Genomic DNA, 20,051 nt, shown 5'->3' with positions numbered 1-20,051 from the left:
CTGACAGAAATTGGAAAGAGTATGGCTGATACTTTCATTGTATAGTGTTCATCACATGCTGAAAAAGGTACCTCTTTACCCGGCCTTTGACATCTGCCTGATGTTTTAACTACTTTTAATATTGTATTTTTACATTGCTGCAACCGGACTCTGGGGCCATAAAGACTATGAGTGCAAAAGGAAATGCAAAAATCAATTAGTGAAAAATTTCTCCTCTTTTGAATTATTTCAGTAAAAACCAGACTAGCAACCCAAGCATCTAGCAAGACACTGCAGTGGCATATCCCTCCATATAGATGTCTCCCACAAGTATCACTGCTAGCAGTGAAGCAATATTTTAGTTTGCATTCCATATGGCTAACTGACCAGAATGCCAACATAAGTCTTTGAATGATACACAGTGAGGATTTATTGTATTAAATCAGCCCTTAAACACACTTAAAAGGAAACTATAAGCGCAGGATTCAACTGCAAGGCTGTTTCTTCCTTAATGCTGCAGATAGGGAAAACTAGTTTTATTAGCAGGCAGAAACCCCTAGAAACAGTCCTAGTTTAAAACCAATTTGTACAATAAAGTCAATTTCTTCATGAAACAAGAAATGGGAAGTAAAAACTATACAGACAATGTTGGAAAACAGTAAACTATTCTTTATTTTAAGTGTTCTTTTATTAAACTTATTCCAAACAACACAAGACTGATCCAAGAATCATCTATGGAAAACTGAAGAACAGATTCAGGTGTGAATAGCTGCTACCTAAAATGTTACCTGGAATGTGCATTTTTATTTGGGAAACATTCTGCCTGATCTAACAGTGTGAAAAGGCTAGTTGTTTGCCATAAATGCAACACGTTCTGCTGTTTCAAACACATCTTATCTGGTTAGTTCACTGAACATCTGAACGGGTGCTAATCAGCAACTTAAATATGGGGTGGTAGCCATGAAGGAGATTGCATCTCTGATCATACTTTTGAAAACACTATCATGACTGGTTAAATCAGCACTGGACTATTTCTACCCAGTGAGTTCAGGACACCAGTGTATAGCTACCGCCATTTCTAATTAATTTAAATGTTAATTACTCAAAAGCAATTTAATGAGTAGTTTGCATTGTACCTTTATACTGCAAGCTTTATATTCCATATTTTCAGTACTCTAATTACACTTGCTCAGCAGCGACTCCTACTTCTGAATGAAAATATGCTTGAAGCACTGTCCTAATGCCAATAACCAGACACCCAAGGTACTTGAGAACTCGGAAAAGGACAGGTCAATGGGGACCAAGTATATTGAAAAACAAAGGTCAAAGACTGCTTGCTGCTTTGTAGAGCGAGTAGCTGAGGAAAAAGTCAAATGTTAACAGCACTGCAACAGACTCTTGGTGCTCTCCCACCTGCTCAGCATTCTGAATATCCTCCAATGAACTACTTCCTGAATGTGGCAATATATTGTTAGCCTGAAAGTCTCTCTCGTTATAGACTTTCTAAATTGGTTCTGCAGAAATGCATAAGTATGTTTGGTTGGAATTACAGTATAAAAAATATAGTGACAGGAGGTGCGTATAGGAAGGAAGAGGCATAAAGACAACAGCAACAAATAAAAATTCAGAACAAAGGCAGAACTAAAAGGGGATAACAAAAAGCTGACTTCAGATAATCTACAACATACATACTGTATTAACTTTCTGCTGTCAGATTTCCCTTAAGACAGTTTCTAATGTGCAACCAATACGTGGTTACATAAACCACAGATTACGTAAACAGGCACATGACAACTACATTGAATAGATAGTATGAGCATATAACTCATCTCTTTATAAAAACATGGTGTCATTCCATCAAAGTTTTCAGAGCTATCTCCAGGGTAAAATCTTGGGTTCTGTGTACGCCAGAGAGACTATTTCTGCATATTACTGGGAAAGCTTTCATCCCCATCTTTTGTTCTGATTCTACACTGCTTTTTCCTCAACACCCCTTGGTGCACCTTTTCCGGCTAGGGCTTCTAAAATTCTCCCCACTATCCATCCATTACAAACTGATAAGGAGACTGAGAATCACCTATTGCTCAATCACAAGTCTTAAATATGGCTTTCGTAACTTCCTTCTCCTTGCTCCTCTCAATACATTCATTGCAATGCGGAACTGCTGCTGTGCAAGTCCTGTCTATTAAGACAAGTATAGCAAAGAAGGAGGCCAAGCTTCCCCTTTTACATCTAGCCCAAGCTGCCCTATAAGAAATGTTTCCAATTAGCGCTCTCTTTGAAAACTTAGTAGGTACTCCCTGCTTGTCAGCCTACATGCTGTACCTCTTTCCCTGTACCTACGCATAGACCCGTAAATTCTGCACAGCTTAAATCTTTCTGGTCCAACTCCTACAAGACAGACCCATTTATTTCTCCCCCAGCTTAGGGCTTACTCACCCTCTTTCCATCTCCCACCACAACCTCTTAGTCTGAAGCAACTCCAGCAATCAGACCTATTGCTCTCCTTCCTTTCAAAAACCCCAGTAATGACCCACAATGTGGAAAAAAAGCAGTCTTCACTTTATAAGCTTATAAAGTAAGAAATGCAACATTAGACATGCAAAATTGTTTTCGCTAGCCACAGCCTTGTCTCTGGGGCAGCGGCAACCCTTCAGTTTTGAGGAAAGGCTGCCTTATTTAATATATTTTGAATACAGATTTTACATAGGACTGACTAGCCTATCAAGCATTATTACTCCACAAGTAATATTATGTCACCACAAGTGGGTGATCTCTTTCAACGCACAACCCTAGTGCAAAAAATCCACTCTCTTAAAAGAGAACGAAAAATTGCATGCTTTTGTGCATTGATACGAAAATGCTGCCTTATATGTAAAGATTTTAATCTGTCACCAGTTTTATTTATAGTCCATTTACAAAGGCATCAATATACATACATGATATGTTCACATCTGTGTGCAATGAATCTGTTTTCAACAGACGATAAGGAATACACACAAAAGGATTTCCAGTCTCATGTCTGAGAAGAATTACAATGGTGATATTTGCTACTAGCTACAGTATGCCTTTTGGAATTAGTAAAACAGTGTTCTATCACATGCTGCTTTTAATCAGGAATGCTCTTCAGTGCTGCCGCTGAAAGATCTGCTTCGAACGTGGTTCCGCAGCTGCTCTATGAGTTCCGGGTTTTGCTGCTGTATCTGCTGTGCAAACTGCTGCCCTCTGTACAGAAATTTTTGTTTTTATTTTACAAAGATCAGTAAACAAGGGGAAGCCACTGTTGTGCTGTACTCAAAACACAGGAAGCCAAAGCTCAAATTAACTCTACAACTGAAAGAAAGTACTAATCAGACAGCCCATTTGCCCTAAGCTGAGAAAAACATGAAATTTAGAAAGCTGCTCTTCATTTTGCTGAAAAGACAGGGAAAGCACAGGCCCAATGCTCAAACGAAGGATCAGAACATAGGTAACCAGCGACGGCAACCAGCGACGGCAACAGAAAACAAGAACTACTAAGTCAGTCCCCTTTAAAACAACTTAAAAATAGACTATTTTCAATATTCCATTGGTCCCTAAGCCCTGCCCAACCTTTAAATTCAGTGGGTGAGGCCTTGCTAATGGTGTCATGTGTTAGGTATTAAACTACCAGTAACAGGGCCTTCAGAGTGGTTACGCCAGCTTTGCAAAATTCTGTACCACTAATCATTAAAGGGACACGTTCTATTTTCAGTTTCAGGAGCCCAATGAAGACTTTTCTATTTAACCAGGCTTTCATCAACTGAACGGAACAACTAGTTTTGCCTGTGGCTGACATTGTTGATAATGAAGGAATTTTATATGCTGTTTGATACTGTTTTAGTGTACTCATGTCCTAATATACTTCTTACATATTTGCAAGCATAATACTGCTTGAACATTCTTATGGACAAGCAGTCTATAAAATTTCATATGAATAAAAAGAACCTCATAAATAAATCATTTCCATAAATATTAACTTGCAATTGCAGTATGTACGTCACTTACGCATGTATGAGACTTGACAGATCAGTGAGGCCACCAACACCTGCCGCAGGGCCCCCTATAGCATTTGTCATCATTCCCGACATCCTAAAGATTTTAGATACATGGAGAAATATAGGCATTAGAGTGTGTGTGTGTATGTGTGCGTGTGTGAGATATATACATTTATCAAGTGTTCTCTGCCATATTATATAAAGAAAATAAGCTACAAGTAAATGTAGCTGTCGCTCTGGGAAGGACGTCAATTTGCACAACTTTCCCTTGCACAACTCCAATTAAAACAACTGGGAGTTTTAGAAGGCACAGCTGCTCTCTTGCACAATTCTGAGTCATTGCAATGGGGATCTGTGCTTGAGAAATTCCTGTTGAATTCTTCCGAATAACAATAAAATATTTTGCTGATAAAAGTATGATTTGCTAATAAAGTATTGGTCTTCTGCACCTCCTTTAATCTATTCAAGGTCTGTTCATGTATTATGTTGTCTCTGAGATCCCAGTGTCAGTTTTGATTCTAGGGTCTTAAGCCTCTTCTTCACCTATCTGCAGCACACATAATATTTAACAGATTTTTGCTCTTGGCAATCCCTAAATTGCTGCTTATTACTAGCAAGAAAAATGATTAATGACTTTTTAGCCCTAGGGAGTGCCTTCTGCAGGGGTGGGGGGAGGGAAGGAACAGGTGTGCCCATGATGTGAAAACTTCTAGTTCAGAGTCCCCCCCCCCAAAAAAAACCACCCATATCCTCTATGGTATGCCAAAGACTTTTTCACTTATGTCTTTCAACAGAGACTCCATTCTTAGTTCATACTTACAGTTGCTGAACTTGAGGATTCTGCATTAAACTCGCTGCCTGAAATAGATGAAATGCCTTGAGTTGTAATGCAGCCAGTGTTTAGCCCATAGCACAGTGAATAAAGAGGAGGCTTGAAATTCCACAGCATTGTGAACAGAGGTCAAATCTTTGACCAACCCTAAGCTGTCTGGCAAGCAAATGCCTTGGGCTCGATCCAAACCTGCTGTTTTGCAAACAGAAGGGCTTTCTCAATTTGCAGAAGCGACCTGGATCCAGTGGAAGCTCCTGCTAGAGGAAAAGGGACGAGGCAATTTTTGCCAATTTCCCTTGCCCTCTGCGGCTCCAAGAGCCACCTCCCACACTGTTCTGGAAGATGTTCCAACGTTCTGGAGCAGGTTTTCAGGTAGCGTAGGGGGGCTTTAGGGGGTGTGGCGTTTGCTTCCTAGGTGGGTCATAAGGAAAGGGTTAAAATGAGTGTGATGTGATTGGCCAGTGGAAACTGATAGAGTTAGAGGGGGAGTTGTGTGAAAGTCAGTTGAGAGTTGGGAGTTGAAGAAGGAGGAGGAAGGAATAGTCTGTGGGTTGGTCGAGTTGTGTGGTGAGAGAGTGAGAGGAATTATTAGGTGGAGTCACATAGTTAGTTGGGATAATCAGTTTGAAGTTGTTAGATACGAATAGGACAGTTAAGGAACTAAGATTAAGAAACTGCCAAGAAAAATTAACTGAAACCATAAGCTTGTTCATGCCTATAAAATAAACTTGATTATTTGTTAATGTTACCAACTGACTGGACTCTGTGTGTACCCGTGAGAAACGGGTTGGTGGCAGCAAAGAAAGGAATTACAGTGGTGGCACAGGGTCAATAGACCGTCAAACGTCCGGGGGCCCTGTGTGATCGCCACAGGGGGCAACAGGCAAAAACTGCATCTCCCTCCTTCTCTTCTGCCTATGAGAGCACCCAGTTGGCAGAGTTCCATTCCAAACATCTCTGGATCCAACACCTTATGGGGTCTCAGTTTTGAGAGGCTCATAGAAAACCTCATTTTATCAGGATATACAATGTAGGTCCCGTTTCTAAGCAGCCATAAGACCCTCCCCAAAACTATTGTGAAATGCATTCCAAAGACTTGGAAGCATAATTCATTATAGCAAAACAAAAGAATCAGTGACAATCTACCATGGGGTTTGTCAGCATTGAGTAAGAAGAGTTGAGGTTTCTAAATTGCTCTTCAGGAGAGCAAAATAAGACATGAAACAGAAGGAGGACCTGAAAAGGAAACCACAAAAATTAATTTTAAATGCACTTACCATGCTAATGAAGGCAGGGTTGTTTATCAAGCTTGCCATGTCAAAACTTAATCCAGTTCCAGTCTGAAAATTAAATATACACATCAATCCTGTACAAAGTAGCACCGAGTCATTACAATAGTTGAATAAATAGTTTGAAATCCAACTTACAGGACTGGACATGTCTCTTAACTTCTGTTCAGCTATTTTCAGATTTGACTTATAGGAGTCATTTTCCGGATCAAGGTCCAGTGCTTTTCGATAGCTGTTAATTGCTTCTTGGTATTTGTTCATTGAAGTCAGAGCCAATCTGATACGAACAAAGGAAGCCAATGTGAAAAAGCCAATCTGAAAGAGTATTTGTATTTTCTGATCTAATTCGCATTGATTTAAATGAAAAAAATGTAAATGCTGCTTAAATTCTAAGGAAGTAGACTCTAGTCCACAAAACGTTTAAGACATAATAAGTCTGTTTTGGCTTTGAGGTGTCAGGGAACTCCCAGCAGTGAACTAGAGTGTTGCCTACACTGACTGGCTGGTGTCAATTGAGACTAGCAGAGCGGGAGGCAGGAAGACCAACAGTAGCTGAAACCAGAACCAATGTCAAGCAGAGCCACCTTCTGATTGGTTGTAAGTAAGACGGCAGACAGATGGGGGCAGGGTGAGGTTGGTGGGGCAGTACTTCATTCAGTGCCAGTGCCAGACTATTCTGTGCTCTAGACAAGACAAACTACTTGCACCCCCCCCCCCAAAAAAAGAAGAAGTTAACTTCAATTTTCAAAAACAGATGCCTTGTAAAATTCTTCAAAATATAAAATAAAAGTAAAGTCGTATGAGAAATTTACAGCAAGCCTGCCACTTACTTGCATTTAACTTGTGTGAATTCAGCTTTTTATGCTTGACAAAAAAATATTTTAAAAATTAAAAGGGGGCAGGGTTCTAGGAATAATGTAAGTGCAGCGATTTTTAAAATGGCTTTCTAGGGGTTGTTCTGGATTTACATGGTTTTGCTTGCATGCATAATGGCCAGAAATATAACCCCCACGTAAGCTGCAAGTTACCTGTACTGTACTAGTAATTTTGGCTGTTCAGCTAAAGGTTGAAGGGTTCAGCTAACATCTGCAGTCCTAGGTAGCCCAATAAAAGTATCATCTCACCAGCTTTATGTCTCTTTTACAGAGGGTCCAACTTAACCAATACCATCTAACTCAAATATGTTTCTTATTGCAATTAGCACTGTAGGTGTACATCTAATGTTTTAGGCCAAACAAAATTAATAGTTGCTATTGCTGCTGTATCATTCTCAATGATAGGTAGTTGCCAAGAGATCAGAAATTATCCCAGGGGCATACTGTAAGTGTAGCGAGAGTTTGATATCTGATATGTAAGCGTATTAGGACAACGCACTTTAATTTGATGTTCAAACAAGGTTTACTTACCCCATTCTTCCATATGCTTTGCTATATTTTGGATCTATTGCTATAGCTCTTTCACAGTCCGTTATTGCTTCATTATGGTTACTCAACTTACTTTGAGCAGCAGCTCTGAAGTGAAAAAGAACAAGAACAAAGAGGGCAGCTAAGAAAAGTGTATATCAACAACGAGACTATCCATCCACTCATCAACTCAATCCAGTAATGTTAACATCCTAACATTTAAACTAATTTGCAGCCCAATCCTAATCATGTTTTCTTGGAAATTAATTCCAATCAATCTCAGCGGAACTTAATTCCAAGCAAATATATTTAGCATTGCAACCCTATCCCCAGCAAAGTCACCTGAACAAAACTAACTTCGCAATGGACTGAACTGGACTACTTAAGGAAATATAGTGGAGTTTTTATAGGGGGGAACCATGCTGGTGATCAAACAAGGACAAGAGTTTGGAACCATGTTCTGGGGAAGTGTAGACATATAGTAGAACTGATATAATTCACTGTTACAAGTTTATTTACCTGTTGCAATAATAGACTGCATTATTTGGATCCAATTCTATAGCCTGAGTATAACAATCCACTGCAGCACCATAATTTTCTTCCTTCATGTGATTATTACCTGAAATAAATTGCAACAATAAAATTTTGTGGATAATTGGAATGCTGATGTATTAAACAACAGCCACAGATTGTTATAAACTACACCACATAAAGCACTTTTATGACTCTGTTGCCCTTTGCAACTGTCTTTTCAGAAACAAATTGCTTTCAGCAGTATAACGCATGCCAAGTAGAACTATGCATGCCTTTTCCATGCAATTTTCCTTGATACAAAATGACACAACATATGACCTTTGCTTGTGGAAATTCAAGAGATATCGTCATTTTAAACAAGGAGGAAAATGGGTAGAATAAGCGAGTCAGTATAGTTTGGTAGCTAGAGTACTATAACTGTATCTGAAAGCTTTGTGTTTAGATGCCATGTCATAAATGAGTGGGGGCCTGGGACATATCACAGAACTGCAGCCTTGGTGCCCCCAAATCTCTAAAATAGGAAAAGCTTTTATTACCTATTTCATAGGCCTACAGCATGGGTGAATGGGGTAACAACTGTAAGGATTTGCAGTATATATAAAATATTTAACAGTTACTCAATATATCTGTTCCATCTCTCTGTTCCATCTGAATCAGGAGGGACAGTGGAGGTGGGAGCTTGGAGATGGCGATGGGCTTTATGTAGGTCAATAAAATGAAGCTGAATCCTGAAAAAACTAAGTTGGTATGTTTCCTGAGTTATCACATCAGGGAGGTGTGAAGATGGCCTGTTCTGGATGATACCACACTCCTCTGGAAGGAGCAGTTTGGCAGTGCTCCTGGATTCAACACTGCCACTGCGAGCTTATCCCTCACAGAGTTACAATTCCCATCAACCCTTAACAAACTACAGTGCTGAGCATTCCTGGGGGGCGGAACATGCCTTAAAGGTGTCGCTTGCAATCAGCACACAACAGAGACAGGGAACCTAACTCACTTTTATGGAAGTAAGTCTTACTAAATTCAGTGGGATTACTTCCAAACAGAGCTGCAAGTGTATTAAAGAAATGTTAATCTACTAATTAGATAGGCAATTAAATTTGCACACAGGCACAAATCATATTTCTGAAGCAATAAGTATTTTGTTCTATTTATTTTTATTTTGTATGATGATAATAAAACACCTGGGGGGCGGGAATCACCCAACAAGCCCTTTCAGTGGAAGCCATGCACAAGGACTTCTGCTTGTGTAGCGTGGCTTCTCCCCCTGGTTCTCCCCCATGGCCACCCCAAATTTGGCTCCAAGGGAGGTCAGAAGAACCTCCAGAACAGTGTAGGTGATGGGGAGGGAGGAGAATGGAGGATTATTCCATCCGGCAAGCTGAAAATCTTATGCTGTCAGAGGAATTTCAAGAGTGTGACACTGAATTCCTCCCTTGTTTAATAGCAGTTACCTTCTCAGAAGACACACACTCTCTGTGTAAGAGAGAAGGGAGACTGCTTCTTCCAAGACTGAACTACTCACCCACAGTTTTTTATACAAGTTTGTATTAAAATATATATTTTAACTGCTGCCCAGTTAAATGAGGGAATCTTTTTAGTAGTTTAGAAGTTTTTAATTGAATGAGTCCAGCTCACTAACTTTGCAGCCCTACTTCCAAGTAAGGATTGCGCTCTACATTTAAGTGTTCCTGTGCTTTTTCATTTCCTCCAGAGCAGCCATCAGACTATTCCTTTCTATTATACAGCATCTAATGCAATACCCAACAGTTCTCTACTAACAGGGTTGGCTAGAAGCCTGAATAGCTGTGCATCATTCATGAACCATACTTCAATATGGCCGACAACTGAACTACGAAAGCTATGGCAAAATGGAATGGTATGTTTACTTCTTCTCAGTTACATACCTTCATCCTTCAGCTGGTCAGCTTTCTCAAGATCCTCTGGCAAAGAATCTGAGAGAGGCAGTATCTCATTCTATATGAATTTTAAAGAAAGGTAAATCTCATTTTTTAAATAATCTTATCTAGATTTAGCTACCTCTATTACCAATCTTAAATGGAAATTTAGCCAGAGTGAGCCTATCAGCAATGAGCAGGCTAATAAGCTAATATTAGCTTATTATGCAAGGTACAGATGAGGGCAAGAAAAATCAATTGGTATAAAGGATATGACTCTCGTTTTTAAGTGCATCAGGGAACTGAGACACCAATCAAAATAATATAGTAATCTGGAATATTCAAGTATGAATTGCATTTACTGCACTGGGTTTTAAAACAAAACATCAAGCTCTTGGGTGTGCAAGTGTAGCAATCCATGCTGAACTCAGTTGCATGCAGTCAGCTTCTACAACATTGATTATCTATCTGAGCACGTGACTGTCTTCTGCCCAAAACAAGTGGTAAATATTGCCAAACCTGTTTAATAAATATGCAGATTCTTGCATGCAGCTCAACGCTGGGTGCCAGAAATTTGTAATCTAGCTGTTAACTCAGTAACAGGTACCTGACCCTCAGAACGTTTGTACCCATATAAAAGTCTTATTTATTTTAAAATTAAACACTTGCTTTCAAGTAAAAATTTGGCACACACATATCAGGATAGCGACTACTGCGTATTTATTCATTTTTAGTTCATCTGTACTTATTACTGAAGCCTCTTTTGAGAGATTGCCAGTGTTTGAACAATCATTATTTTGGCTTAATAAGATGAAATATGAATGAACCTTTTACCTGCACATGCAGTTTGTTCTGCTACCCTTTACTGGCCTGAATGAAACATGGTAGTCTCTTGTCCAAACCAGGAGACTGACTATACTTACCAGCCTTGGAACAAGACAGGATGGAACAAGACTACAAGTTTAAGTAAGCCTCAACACATGGTTTAAGATTCTGGCTTGTTCCAAAGATGGTGATCACCAAGTTTTCCTGTTCAAACTATGGTTCACTGGTGGCTTCTTCATTGAATTCAGGCATGTTGCAAAAGCGGTAGAAAAAGAGTTGCATGTGAGGCTCTTTGTTCTTAGCTTATTAAGGGCAGATATGATTGTCTGAACCAGACCACTAGTCCCTTTTCTTCAACTAACATGCTAGAACTAAAACCTCCTAAAAAAACAAAAAAACTGTGCCCTGTTAAAATTATTTAAGTTATAAACATATCTGCTCCAATACAATCTTACCTTGTGACAAGAATCTTCAAACATTTCTGTCAAACGTATAGGTACTGCAAGATGGGAATCCTCCAAATTAATTTTAAAGACTGTCTCCAAACACTGAATTGCCACTGTAGAGAAATATGTTTTGTTTTGTTTTTTAAAAAGGAAACCACCTGTTAATTTACCAATATAAATGAGTAACACAAATTCTTCATTCCATGCCTTATAATGACAGTTCACTAACACCAGAATCAAACCCACAGTTGTGGAAGGGTGACCATATGTATGCCATGATAGAGGAAAGGCAGGATATTAATGGCAGAAACCAAAGAACTTGAAAGAAATCAGAGGTGGATTTTGGCAGCTAAATCTGTGCAAATCAGCAAATTTAACATGTAGTGGATCAATAAAGCACTGCCTTCTCTCAGTCAACACCAATTGACCCAGACTCAGTTGACGAACCTGGCCACAGGAACATGCTTCATCAATAAGTACTTATAGATTTAAGTAGTTATTTATAAGTACTAGTCAGCTTTCTCAGCCTCCATCAAAAGGCAATTTGGATTAGAATTTCTTTGGAAATGTACTTCATATGGGAAAAAATAATGGTGTGATTGTTGGTATCACGTCTTCCTAGTTTCTAAGTCAACTACACCCATTGGCCACCTTCACAAGAAATGGTAAACCATGGTTTAACACTATGAGCCTGACCTAGAACAAGCCTGAGGGGATCCTTAGGCTCACACAAACCTCCCTCCTGCCTCACAACTTTGGCAGCATTTAGTCTTATTTTCCCTGAAACTTGGCTTGTTGTGTCATCTGGACCGAGGACTGAAATTTATAACAAACTAATCAAGTCAGCTGGAGAACCCATGGTTTGAATTGGGCTTGCTTCTATACCGATCAGAGACCAACCACATTCATGTACTCCTACAGTGTCAACTCTTTCCAACAGGCAACACGAGCTGGGCAATCATTCCTCTCTATGGCTAAATAAGGACAGACTGGACAGATCTTGATAACTTGCAATATTTCTCTCTCTCTCTCTCTCTTTAACGTCACAAAAATGTTTGATTTAACAAAAGTGCATGTGTTATCCAAGCAAGAAAAGCAAACGAACATATCATCCGCACAACTTCCATTAGTACCAAAGGTGCAGAGTTTCTAAAATAATAACGGGCCTTCTAGAACAAACTGCATCATCTGTTTGCAATTGCTATAAAGCACTCTGACCTCCTGGGATGGAACAGTCTAAAATAAACAAATGGTTTCAAATAAAAGTTTATTTAGGTTTGTGATACTTCCAAACAATTTTCTGGAATTCAGAATGGTTTTATAGGATATCAACGTTACTTTGCTGTTAAAGAATAATGATCATGTTTTGTAGTAAAACTATTGCAACAGCTTCACTATTCCCCTACCCCTTACTCCAAAAAGTTCAGGTAATGTACATCAGCCTTCCCCAAACTGCTGCCCCCTCCTGTTTTGGACGAAAACTCCCATCAGTTGCAACCAGCATGGCCAATAATCGTAGGACGATGAGAGCTATAGCACAAAACATGTAGAGGGACACCACAATGCAGGAAGCTAATGTATACTGATACTCTCTCACAACAAAGCTGTGAGGTTAGGGCTTGGCGTCAGCTGGTAAGATTTGCAGTTCAGGTTGGATTTTAACCTGGGTTTCCCCAAGCTGAGTACAACACTGTATATTTACTACACTACACTGCTTTTGTTTTGGAAAAGGAAACTTTTAATCTGGAATTATTTCCAAACCTTTCCAAAAAAACCTGTCAATTGTTTATTTATTTTAACAAACTTTTCCTAACGAAAAGCCAAGCTGCCTTTTTTTTTATTGCTGAGATGCTTTCCAAGCCAACAAGCTCAACATGGAATTACACCCCCAATCTTTGCAGGCCCGCAAGGCCTAAAAAACCCCAAATACACATTCCCCCAGCAAAACTGCATTTGATGTTAAGAAAAAAACTGCGAAAAACAAGGGAGTATGCCAGAGTGGCACATGACACAAGGGCAGAGCAGCACTCACTGGCATGGGGAAAAGGGCACAACAGTAAGTATTGGCCCCTCCAAAATAGAAGCAGCCCACAGGTGCACACCTGTGCAGCCACTGCCAACTCATGAGTTCCCTGGACCTCTGCCCTGCCTTTCCCATTCCTGGGGAGTGGCATCACCACTTGAAGGGCACCACTGATGCTCCATCTCCCGCCAACCCCCATATATTACTCCTGGGAGTATGGCAAGGTAGTGATGAAGGGACTTCTACTGCAGATTCTTCCATGCATGAAGTTGCTCAATTCCTGCTGCCCATACTAGGAATTGGTACTCTGCTGGTCAAGGTACGTGCTGTGCCAAGGAACTCAGAATTCCCATATATTTATGTAGGAGAGTGTAAAAGGTCTTGTAAGTCATACAAAGGGCCTCGATTGCCATGCAATTTGTGATGCCTGCCTGATTAGTCCCATCACCTTGCTGCACCCACTTTGCTTAATAGGTCATGACTCCTCTTTGCTTCTATATGAGCTTCCTATTCCTGTCTATGCCCTCAATCTGTGCAAGCAGTCACACTACAGTGGTACCTCTGGTTAAGTACTTAATTCGTTCTGGAGGTCTGTTCTTTACCTTAAACTGTTCTTAACCTGAAGCACCACTTTAGCTAATGAAGCCTCCTGCTGCCGCCGCACCGCCGGAGCACAATTTCTGTTCTTATCCTGAAGCAAAGTTCTTAACCCGAGGTGATATTTCTGGGTTAGCAGAGTCTGTAACCTGAAGCGTATGTAACCTGAATCGTATGTAACCTGAGGTACCACTGTGTATATATATGTCAAGAGTGGGAAGCCTGTGACGTGCCAGATGAACGCTGGACTTCAGCTTCTACCATCCCTGACCAGTGGCAATGCTGGCTGGGGATAATGGGAGTTGGAGCCCAAAAAATTTGGAAAGTCCCATGTTCCCCATCCCTATCTATAGCCTGATCCATAGCCTTCTCAATATAGCTTCTCATGAAGCTATATTGCTTCATGCTCTGCTTCAGCTTTAACATATCTCTTTCCCTGCTACTTAATCTCACCATATGCCTGGATTGCTTACACTGAGAAAACTTCTACTGTCTAATCAAGCACAAATTTCCTAATCCCTCAACATGTCAATTCCATTTGACTCTATCTTGCTGGGTTATGCCTATGCAAGTATTGCAGTTCACTGTTCTGAACAAAAGGGGGCCACCACTGAAAAGGCTTGATCCTGTGTTGCCATCCTCCAAACCTCCTGTGGAGGAGGAACATGAAGCAGTGCCTCAGATGATCTCAGGATCCAGGTCAGTTCATTTACAGCCTAGCAATCACACATCTACATCCAGTGCAGAATAAGACAATTTCATGTATGTAATGAATCTGCTGTTGGTCCACAGATGGCTCCCAAATGAACTATGGTTTTGCCATCATCTCCTTTCAACTCTCGGGTAGGAAGTACCCTGAGAAACTCCAGTTGACTACATACCAGGCAAGATGGGAGCCACTCCCAGCTGAAATTCCCTCAACATAGAGAGGCAGACCTAGAGCTAAGCCTCTCTATCCTTGCCTTTGATCTAAGCATGTCACATGGAAGACTTTACTCTGCCTCTGTGGTGTATGAAGCAAGAAAGATGAGCCTCACCAGCCTCCAGAAGCAATTTTTGGCTACCAAGCCCACCCAGTTTGTGGTTTCCTGCCAACTGAGCCTCATTGTTGCTCCATGTAAACTAAGAACATAAGTATCAGGCCAATGGGACATCTACTGCAGCATCCTGTTCTCATAGTGGCTGCTCAGATGCCTGCAGGAAACCTGGATGCAAGACCCGAGCATGAGAGCATTCTCTCCTCTTGTGGTTTCCAGAAACTGGAAGCCTTGCTGTTTCTGATCATGGAGACAGATCATAGCCATCATGGCTAGTTGCCATTGATAAGCCTTATCCTTTATATATTTGTCCAATCCTCTTTTAAAGCCACCCTAGTTGGCATCCATTGCTGCTTCCATCACTGGCTCCTGTGGGAGTGAGTTCCATAGTTTAACTATGCACAGCATTTAGAAGTACTTTCTCTTATCTGTCTCGAATCTTCCAACATTCAGGAAGACAAAACAGGCGCCAGGCCTGGCTGCCCACTGCAATCTGACCCAGCTCTCTCCAGGGGTTACGCACTGCAAGGGAACATTGGTTGTGTTTCGACAAGCTGTCTTCCTGGGAAGTCTGTCTGCTATTAGTCATCTTCTAACAAGGTGTCTCTGCTTGAAAACCTCCAGCACAGAATAAAACAAACACAGCTTTAATGCCTCTCTTGGTTTTCACACATTTGACATCAACACTTCCATCAGGCATCATGACTCTTCAGTCATCACCACAAACCTTCCAAGCTTTCTTGTTCATCTGATGTGAATGCATCCATCTGACTCTGTTCTCGCAAGAAATGGATGACAGCATATACAAGGCGTTTGACAGAAGACATTTTCAAGGTCTGTGAAGCTCCCCTGAATCACAAAAGTAAGAACAATCAAATTAGTTCTAAGGAAATACAGGGGAACCCAGTAAAACTGAGAACGCAAAAGCTTTTAGATTTCAACAACAGTTTTTCTGGATGCTACTTTACTGAATTATGCTGAAGCTAGAAGAGTTTGTTGTGGATAATGAAGACTCCTTTATCATAGACTATAGGGCTCTTCCCACTCCAACATTTTTTTAAAAAAATTCAGTTAAGTAGTATTGCATTAACCAATCCTTTTTGCTTTCCCCCATTGCTGTTCCTCTCCAAAAACCAAAACAGGGAAGGGATAAGGCATGGGTCGGCAAACTAAGGTCTGCAGGCCGGATCAGGCCCAATTGCTTCTGGATCCGGCCCGTGGATGGTCCAGGAATCGCTGCGTGGATCGCCAGCACACACACTCTTTCCCTCTTCCTCCCTCGGTGGTGGCGCCGGCACCTCCTCCCTCCCTCCTGGCTTTTCCCCACCCTGCCTAGAGGAGGAAGGGGGCTGGGCTTTGTTGGTGCCAGCAGCAGCAATGCTCAAGCGGCCGCCATTTTAAGCAGCCCTTCTAATGAGCCCTTTTGTGCACTGGTCATTGTCCCCTCGCTGCCGCCGCCAGCCCCTGCAGCTTGCAAGACACAGGTAAGCAGCCACCAGGGCTTGTCTGGTGCTGTGGAGAAGGGAGGGGAAAGTCAGGGGAGATGGCTTATAGTCCGGCCTTCCACAAAGCCCCCTGTTGAAAAAATTTGCTGACCCCTGGGATAAGGAGTGCTTATAGAAAGACAGGGTCCTCACCCCCCAGGCCTTGGGCACCAATAAATTCATCAAATTACCTTTTATCTTCTTAACTGACTTTGCCCCTCTGCCTTGCTACCATCTGTAGACTGAGAGAAGAGCTTCAACCGATCATGCACACAGCTGATTTGTTGGGATTTGCCTCTCAACATGCAACTGCTGCACTTCAAAGAGCCAAAATGTGGGGATGCAGGAAGCAGTTAAGCCTGTTAAGCTCTCTATTTCCCTGCATGAGGACTGAGGGAATAACTAAGAATCTCACAGCATACTCAGACTAACCAATTTATAATGACCAAAGCTTTTGTGGCTTAGAGACATGAAGTGTCACCCTCAGCTGGCAGGTATGCATACCAATGGGTGCAATGTATTGTGGGTTTTATTCTGTTTTCTTTTCCTTATATATTTGAAAATCAGTGAAAACATCATGCTTTTTTAAAAAAAATGGGCACAAAAGGGAGGAAACGTAGTAGTTGGAAATGACACGGAACCAAGCGCTGATCAACAATATACAATTTATCAAGTAGGTCAATTCTGTTCATTTGGATCCGAGTAGAGACAATGATTTCATTTCGCAACACAGAAATTAATTTCCTGACTCTGGAATTTCTAGATTTTTCTTCTGGGTCTTTTCTTCTGCCCTATGGTAAAAAAAGGTAAGGTTAAGGGACCCCTGGACAGTTAAGTTCAGTCAAAGGCGACTATGGGGTGCAGTGTTCATCTCACTTCAGGCCAAGGGAGCCAGCATTTAGGCTGGTAGGAACCTGGCTGTGCTGGCATTGCTACCCAACACTGTCTGCCTGCTGGGGTGGAGCATATTCATACCGGTAGTTCTATCAACTATATGCATGGATTTGGTTGGGTTGCAATATTGACTTCTGGGAGGGGTTAAAGTGAGAAAGAGAGAGGTTGCTGCAGTTTGGGTACAGTTTCCCCAAAGAGCAGAGCTGGGGTGTGTTTCCTGGTCTGTTCAAGTGTTCTTCCTAGTTCTCAAAATATGGAGGCTATTATTTTTAATAACCTTTTATTGGATTTTATAAACAAGGACCGTCGGAATAATAATACAAATAAATATACCAAGTCTTCTTATTTCATTTGTATATCACAAAAATAGCATAATAAATTTTCAGTAATACCTACAACATATGGTTCATTATTAGTGATCAATGTGTAAGTTCTTGGTTCGTGAATTTAAACAAAAACAAAGAACAGAGATAACAGGTAACATTCAGCATCACATAGCCGAACATCCAATCAGGAGCCCTTGTGATTGTACTTAGAATAAGTATGAGTAATAGTCATTTCCCCTCTAATTTTACCAATGAAACAATATCAAGTGTTGGTCTATTTATGAATGCAGGAGGGGGCGTTCAAAGGGAAGACAATAATTTATGTTTCAATAAAATTGAGATAAACCAGACTGAGCCAAATGTTGTACATTTTCTGGACTACTGGCATATGGAGGCTATGATGATCTATGCTTGGTGGCTCATACTCAGAGGCCAGGGGCGTGAGTCATAGTGCTAAGATTCTGTGAACCTTGAGGGAGTTAAGATGGGGCGAGCTTGGGTTCCAAGTGAGCTTTTAGAAATTGCTTGAAGCCTGAGTTTCCAGGGGTGGGGGCGGAAGCTTGGCACATTACATATCCTTAAGGGAACTCTTTTCTTCATTTAACGGCAAACCAAGTCCCAGTGCTGAAGAATGAGTGCACTCACCACCGGAGATGAGAACTCAGACTACATGTTGCTGGGCTCAAGATGTTCACGAAAGACAGCAGGTCTGTCACTATGGATCTTATGTCTACTGTGAGGCTGCATTTTGGGTTTTGCTGAGGCATGCACTTTATTTATTTATTTATTTAAAACATGTCTAAACCATCTTTCAATTAAGATATTCCCGAGGCAGTTTAGATTGTTAGGGGGAAAACAAAAAACAAATGAAACGACAACAATCGATAAAACATTTTGCAAGTAAAAGGAAGCTTCCCAGTAAATATTTTGAGCTCTTCCTATCACCATCCTACAGCAACTCACATGCACATTCCAGCTAGGCCTCAGGCTGGGCACGCTTATTTACACAATGCATAAGCATATCAGCCCTGGGCAAGAGATGAAAGGATGAAAACAGCAGCAGCTGCCCCACCCACCCCCCAAAAATCCACCAACTACCTCCAATGTATGGAATCTCCTTAAGGACTCTAGAAAAGCACTATGCTCACTGACGCTGCTATAGAACTAAATTATTACTACTAATAATTTATCACCTATCAATGCAGCCCAAAATTGCTTTCCACATTGTTGTTTTAAATGAACCACACAACTGAACCGATGGAAATGGCAAAGGGAAACATGCCCTTTTATGAAAATAAATATAATAACTGTCTTCTTCCAACATAGACCTGCCCTTTAGGATGAAGACTAGAACATGGTGACCTCAATGCAAACTTGTGATTAGTGACACAGTGCTGACTCAGAGCTTCATTTGCATCCAGCATCTTCTCTGTTAGAAATTATGTAACTTATGGGAAATTTTTCCCAGTACAACTTCATAGGTTCTCCTCCTCCCCACCGCCCGCTGCCAAATTCACCCTGAAAAGACTTCATAATACCGATGCTAAAAATACTGATTGCACTATTAAGGCTGATGATGAACATCCAAAGGGTTGCTAGCCAATGGCGAAGCAAGAAGTGTTGTCATATAATAAACGGTGTGTTTGTTTTAATGGTGGCGCAGCCCACTTGAGGCAAGCGTTGCCGAGCGCAGGAGGATGCAGCGTGTCCTTAATAACGGCAGCATTTTGCACCCCCCGGTGCACTTTCAGGAGTTATATAACTGGCCGCTTCTATTTCGGAAAACGTTATTCCTTGGGAATGCTTTCGGCAGGTCCCCCCTGGCTCGCCCACATACGCACATTTGGCAGGTGGACAGCTTCAGGGCTGGGAGCCCACGAGCCCAGGACAGTCATGCAATGCGTACCCAACGCGTGAGAAACCCTGCCTAGGAAACCTGACACAAACACCTCCGCTCGCCCATTTTCTCCATCTGGCTAGGCTACGTCCACCTCAGGTGCGCCAGTCAGACCGAGCTCGCCCCGGACGCTAAGGCGGGAGACGGCGAGCTCCCTGAGGGGTGGGGTGCGAGGCGAAGACCTGCAAAAGGGGGAAGGAAAGCGACGGGGATGCTGGGCGCCCTTCCTCACCAACATCTGGGAGAGCCAGATGTTCGCCCCGTCCCTCCTTCTTGCACGGGCGGCTACGGCGGCAGCCGCCTCTCTGCGGCTTTTGCGCGGCACACTCCGTGCAGAAGGGCAGGGCAATGGCAGAAGAGCTTACCGCGCCAGCAGGATCAGGAGGAGGAGGAGGAAGACCGGGCGGGCGGAGCAATGGCTGTCCGCTACCAAGCTGCTTTCGTCCGCCGCCGCCGCTGCTGCTATGAGAGGCACAAACTTGTCCCCGGCTCGCTCCCGAGGCGTTGTTGTCGTCCGTGTGAGAAGGAGTGAGGGAAGGCGGGCGGGCGCGTGCCTGAAGGGGGCGCGCCT

At 41.9% G+C, this 20,051-nt stretch overlaps 1 protein-coding gene across 1 annotated transcript; it reads right to left on the bottom strand.

The window, feature by feature from the left end:
* Window positions 1–2,847: 2,847 nt before the first annotated feature.
* On the bottom strand, window positions 2,848–20,009 carry SGTB (small glutamine rich tetratricopeptide repeat co-chaperone beta). Its single transcript, XM_028748846.2, has 11 exons — window positions 19,846–20,009; window positions 15,607–15,728; window positions 11,232–11,335; window positions 9,961–10,030; window positions 8,039–8,138; window positions 7,523–7,627; window positions 6,255–6,393; window positions 6,105–6,167; window positions 4,816–4,853; window positions 4,006–4,089; window positions 2,848–3,204 (listed from the first exon to the last, which is right to left on the bottom strand). Exons 2-11 carry the CDS (start codon window positions 15,704–15,706, stop codon window positions 3,093–3,095), a joined length of 915 nt encoding a protein of 304 aa, XP_028604679.1. The 5' UTR covers window positions 15,707–15,728; window positions 19,846–20,009; the 3' UTR covers window positions 2,848–3,092.
* Between the last annotated feature and the right edge of the window lie 42 nt (window positions 20,010–20,051).

Source organism: Podarcis muralis, chromosome 11, assembly GCF_964188315.1.
Source record: "Podarcis muralis chromosome 11, rPodMur119.hap1.1, whole genome shotgun sequence".
In the NCBI taxonomy this organism is placed as follows: Eukaryota; Metazoa; Chordata; class Lepidosauria; order Squamata; family Lacertidae; genus Podarcis; species Podarcis muralis.
Note: the sequence above shows the minus strand (reverse complement) of the source record. Positions and strands in the feature narration are given on the sequence as shown.

Bases quoted from the DNA above. Each gene is read 5' to 3' on its own strand.
- SGTB (XM_028748846.2), bottom strand. From the start codon at position 15,706: ATGTCTTCTGTCAAACGCCTTGTATATGCTGTCATCCATTTCTTGCGA. The intron at 11,336-15,606 runs GTTTGTGGTGAT...ATTTCTCTACAG, and splicing joins TGAACAAGAAAGCTTGGAAG to TGGCAATTCAGTGTTTGGAG. The intron at 3,205-4,005 runs GTAAGTGACGTA...ATTTCTGTACAG, and splicing joins CTGTCAAGTCTCATACATGC to AGGGCAGCAGTTTGCACAGC.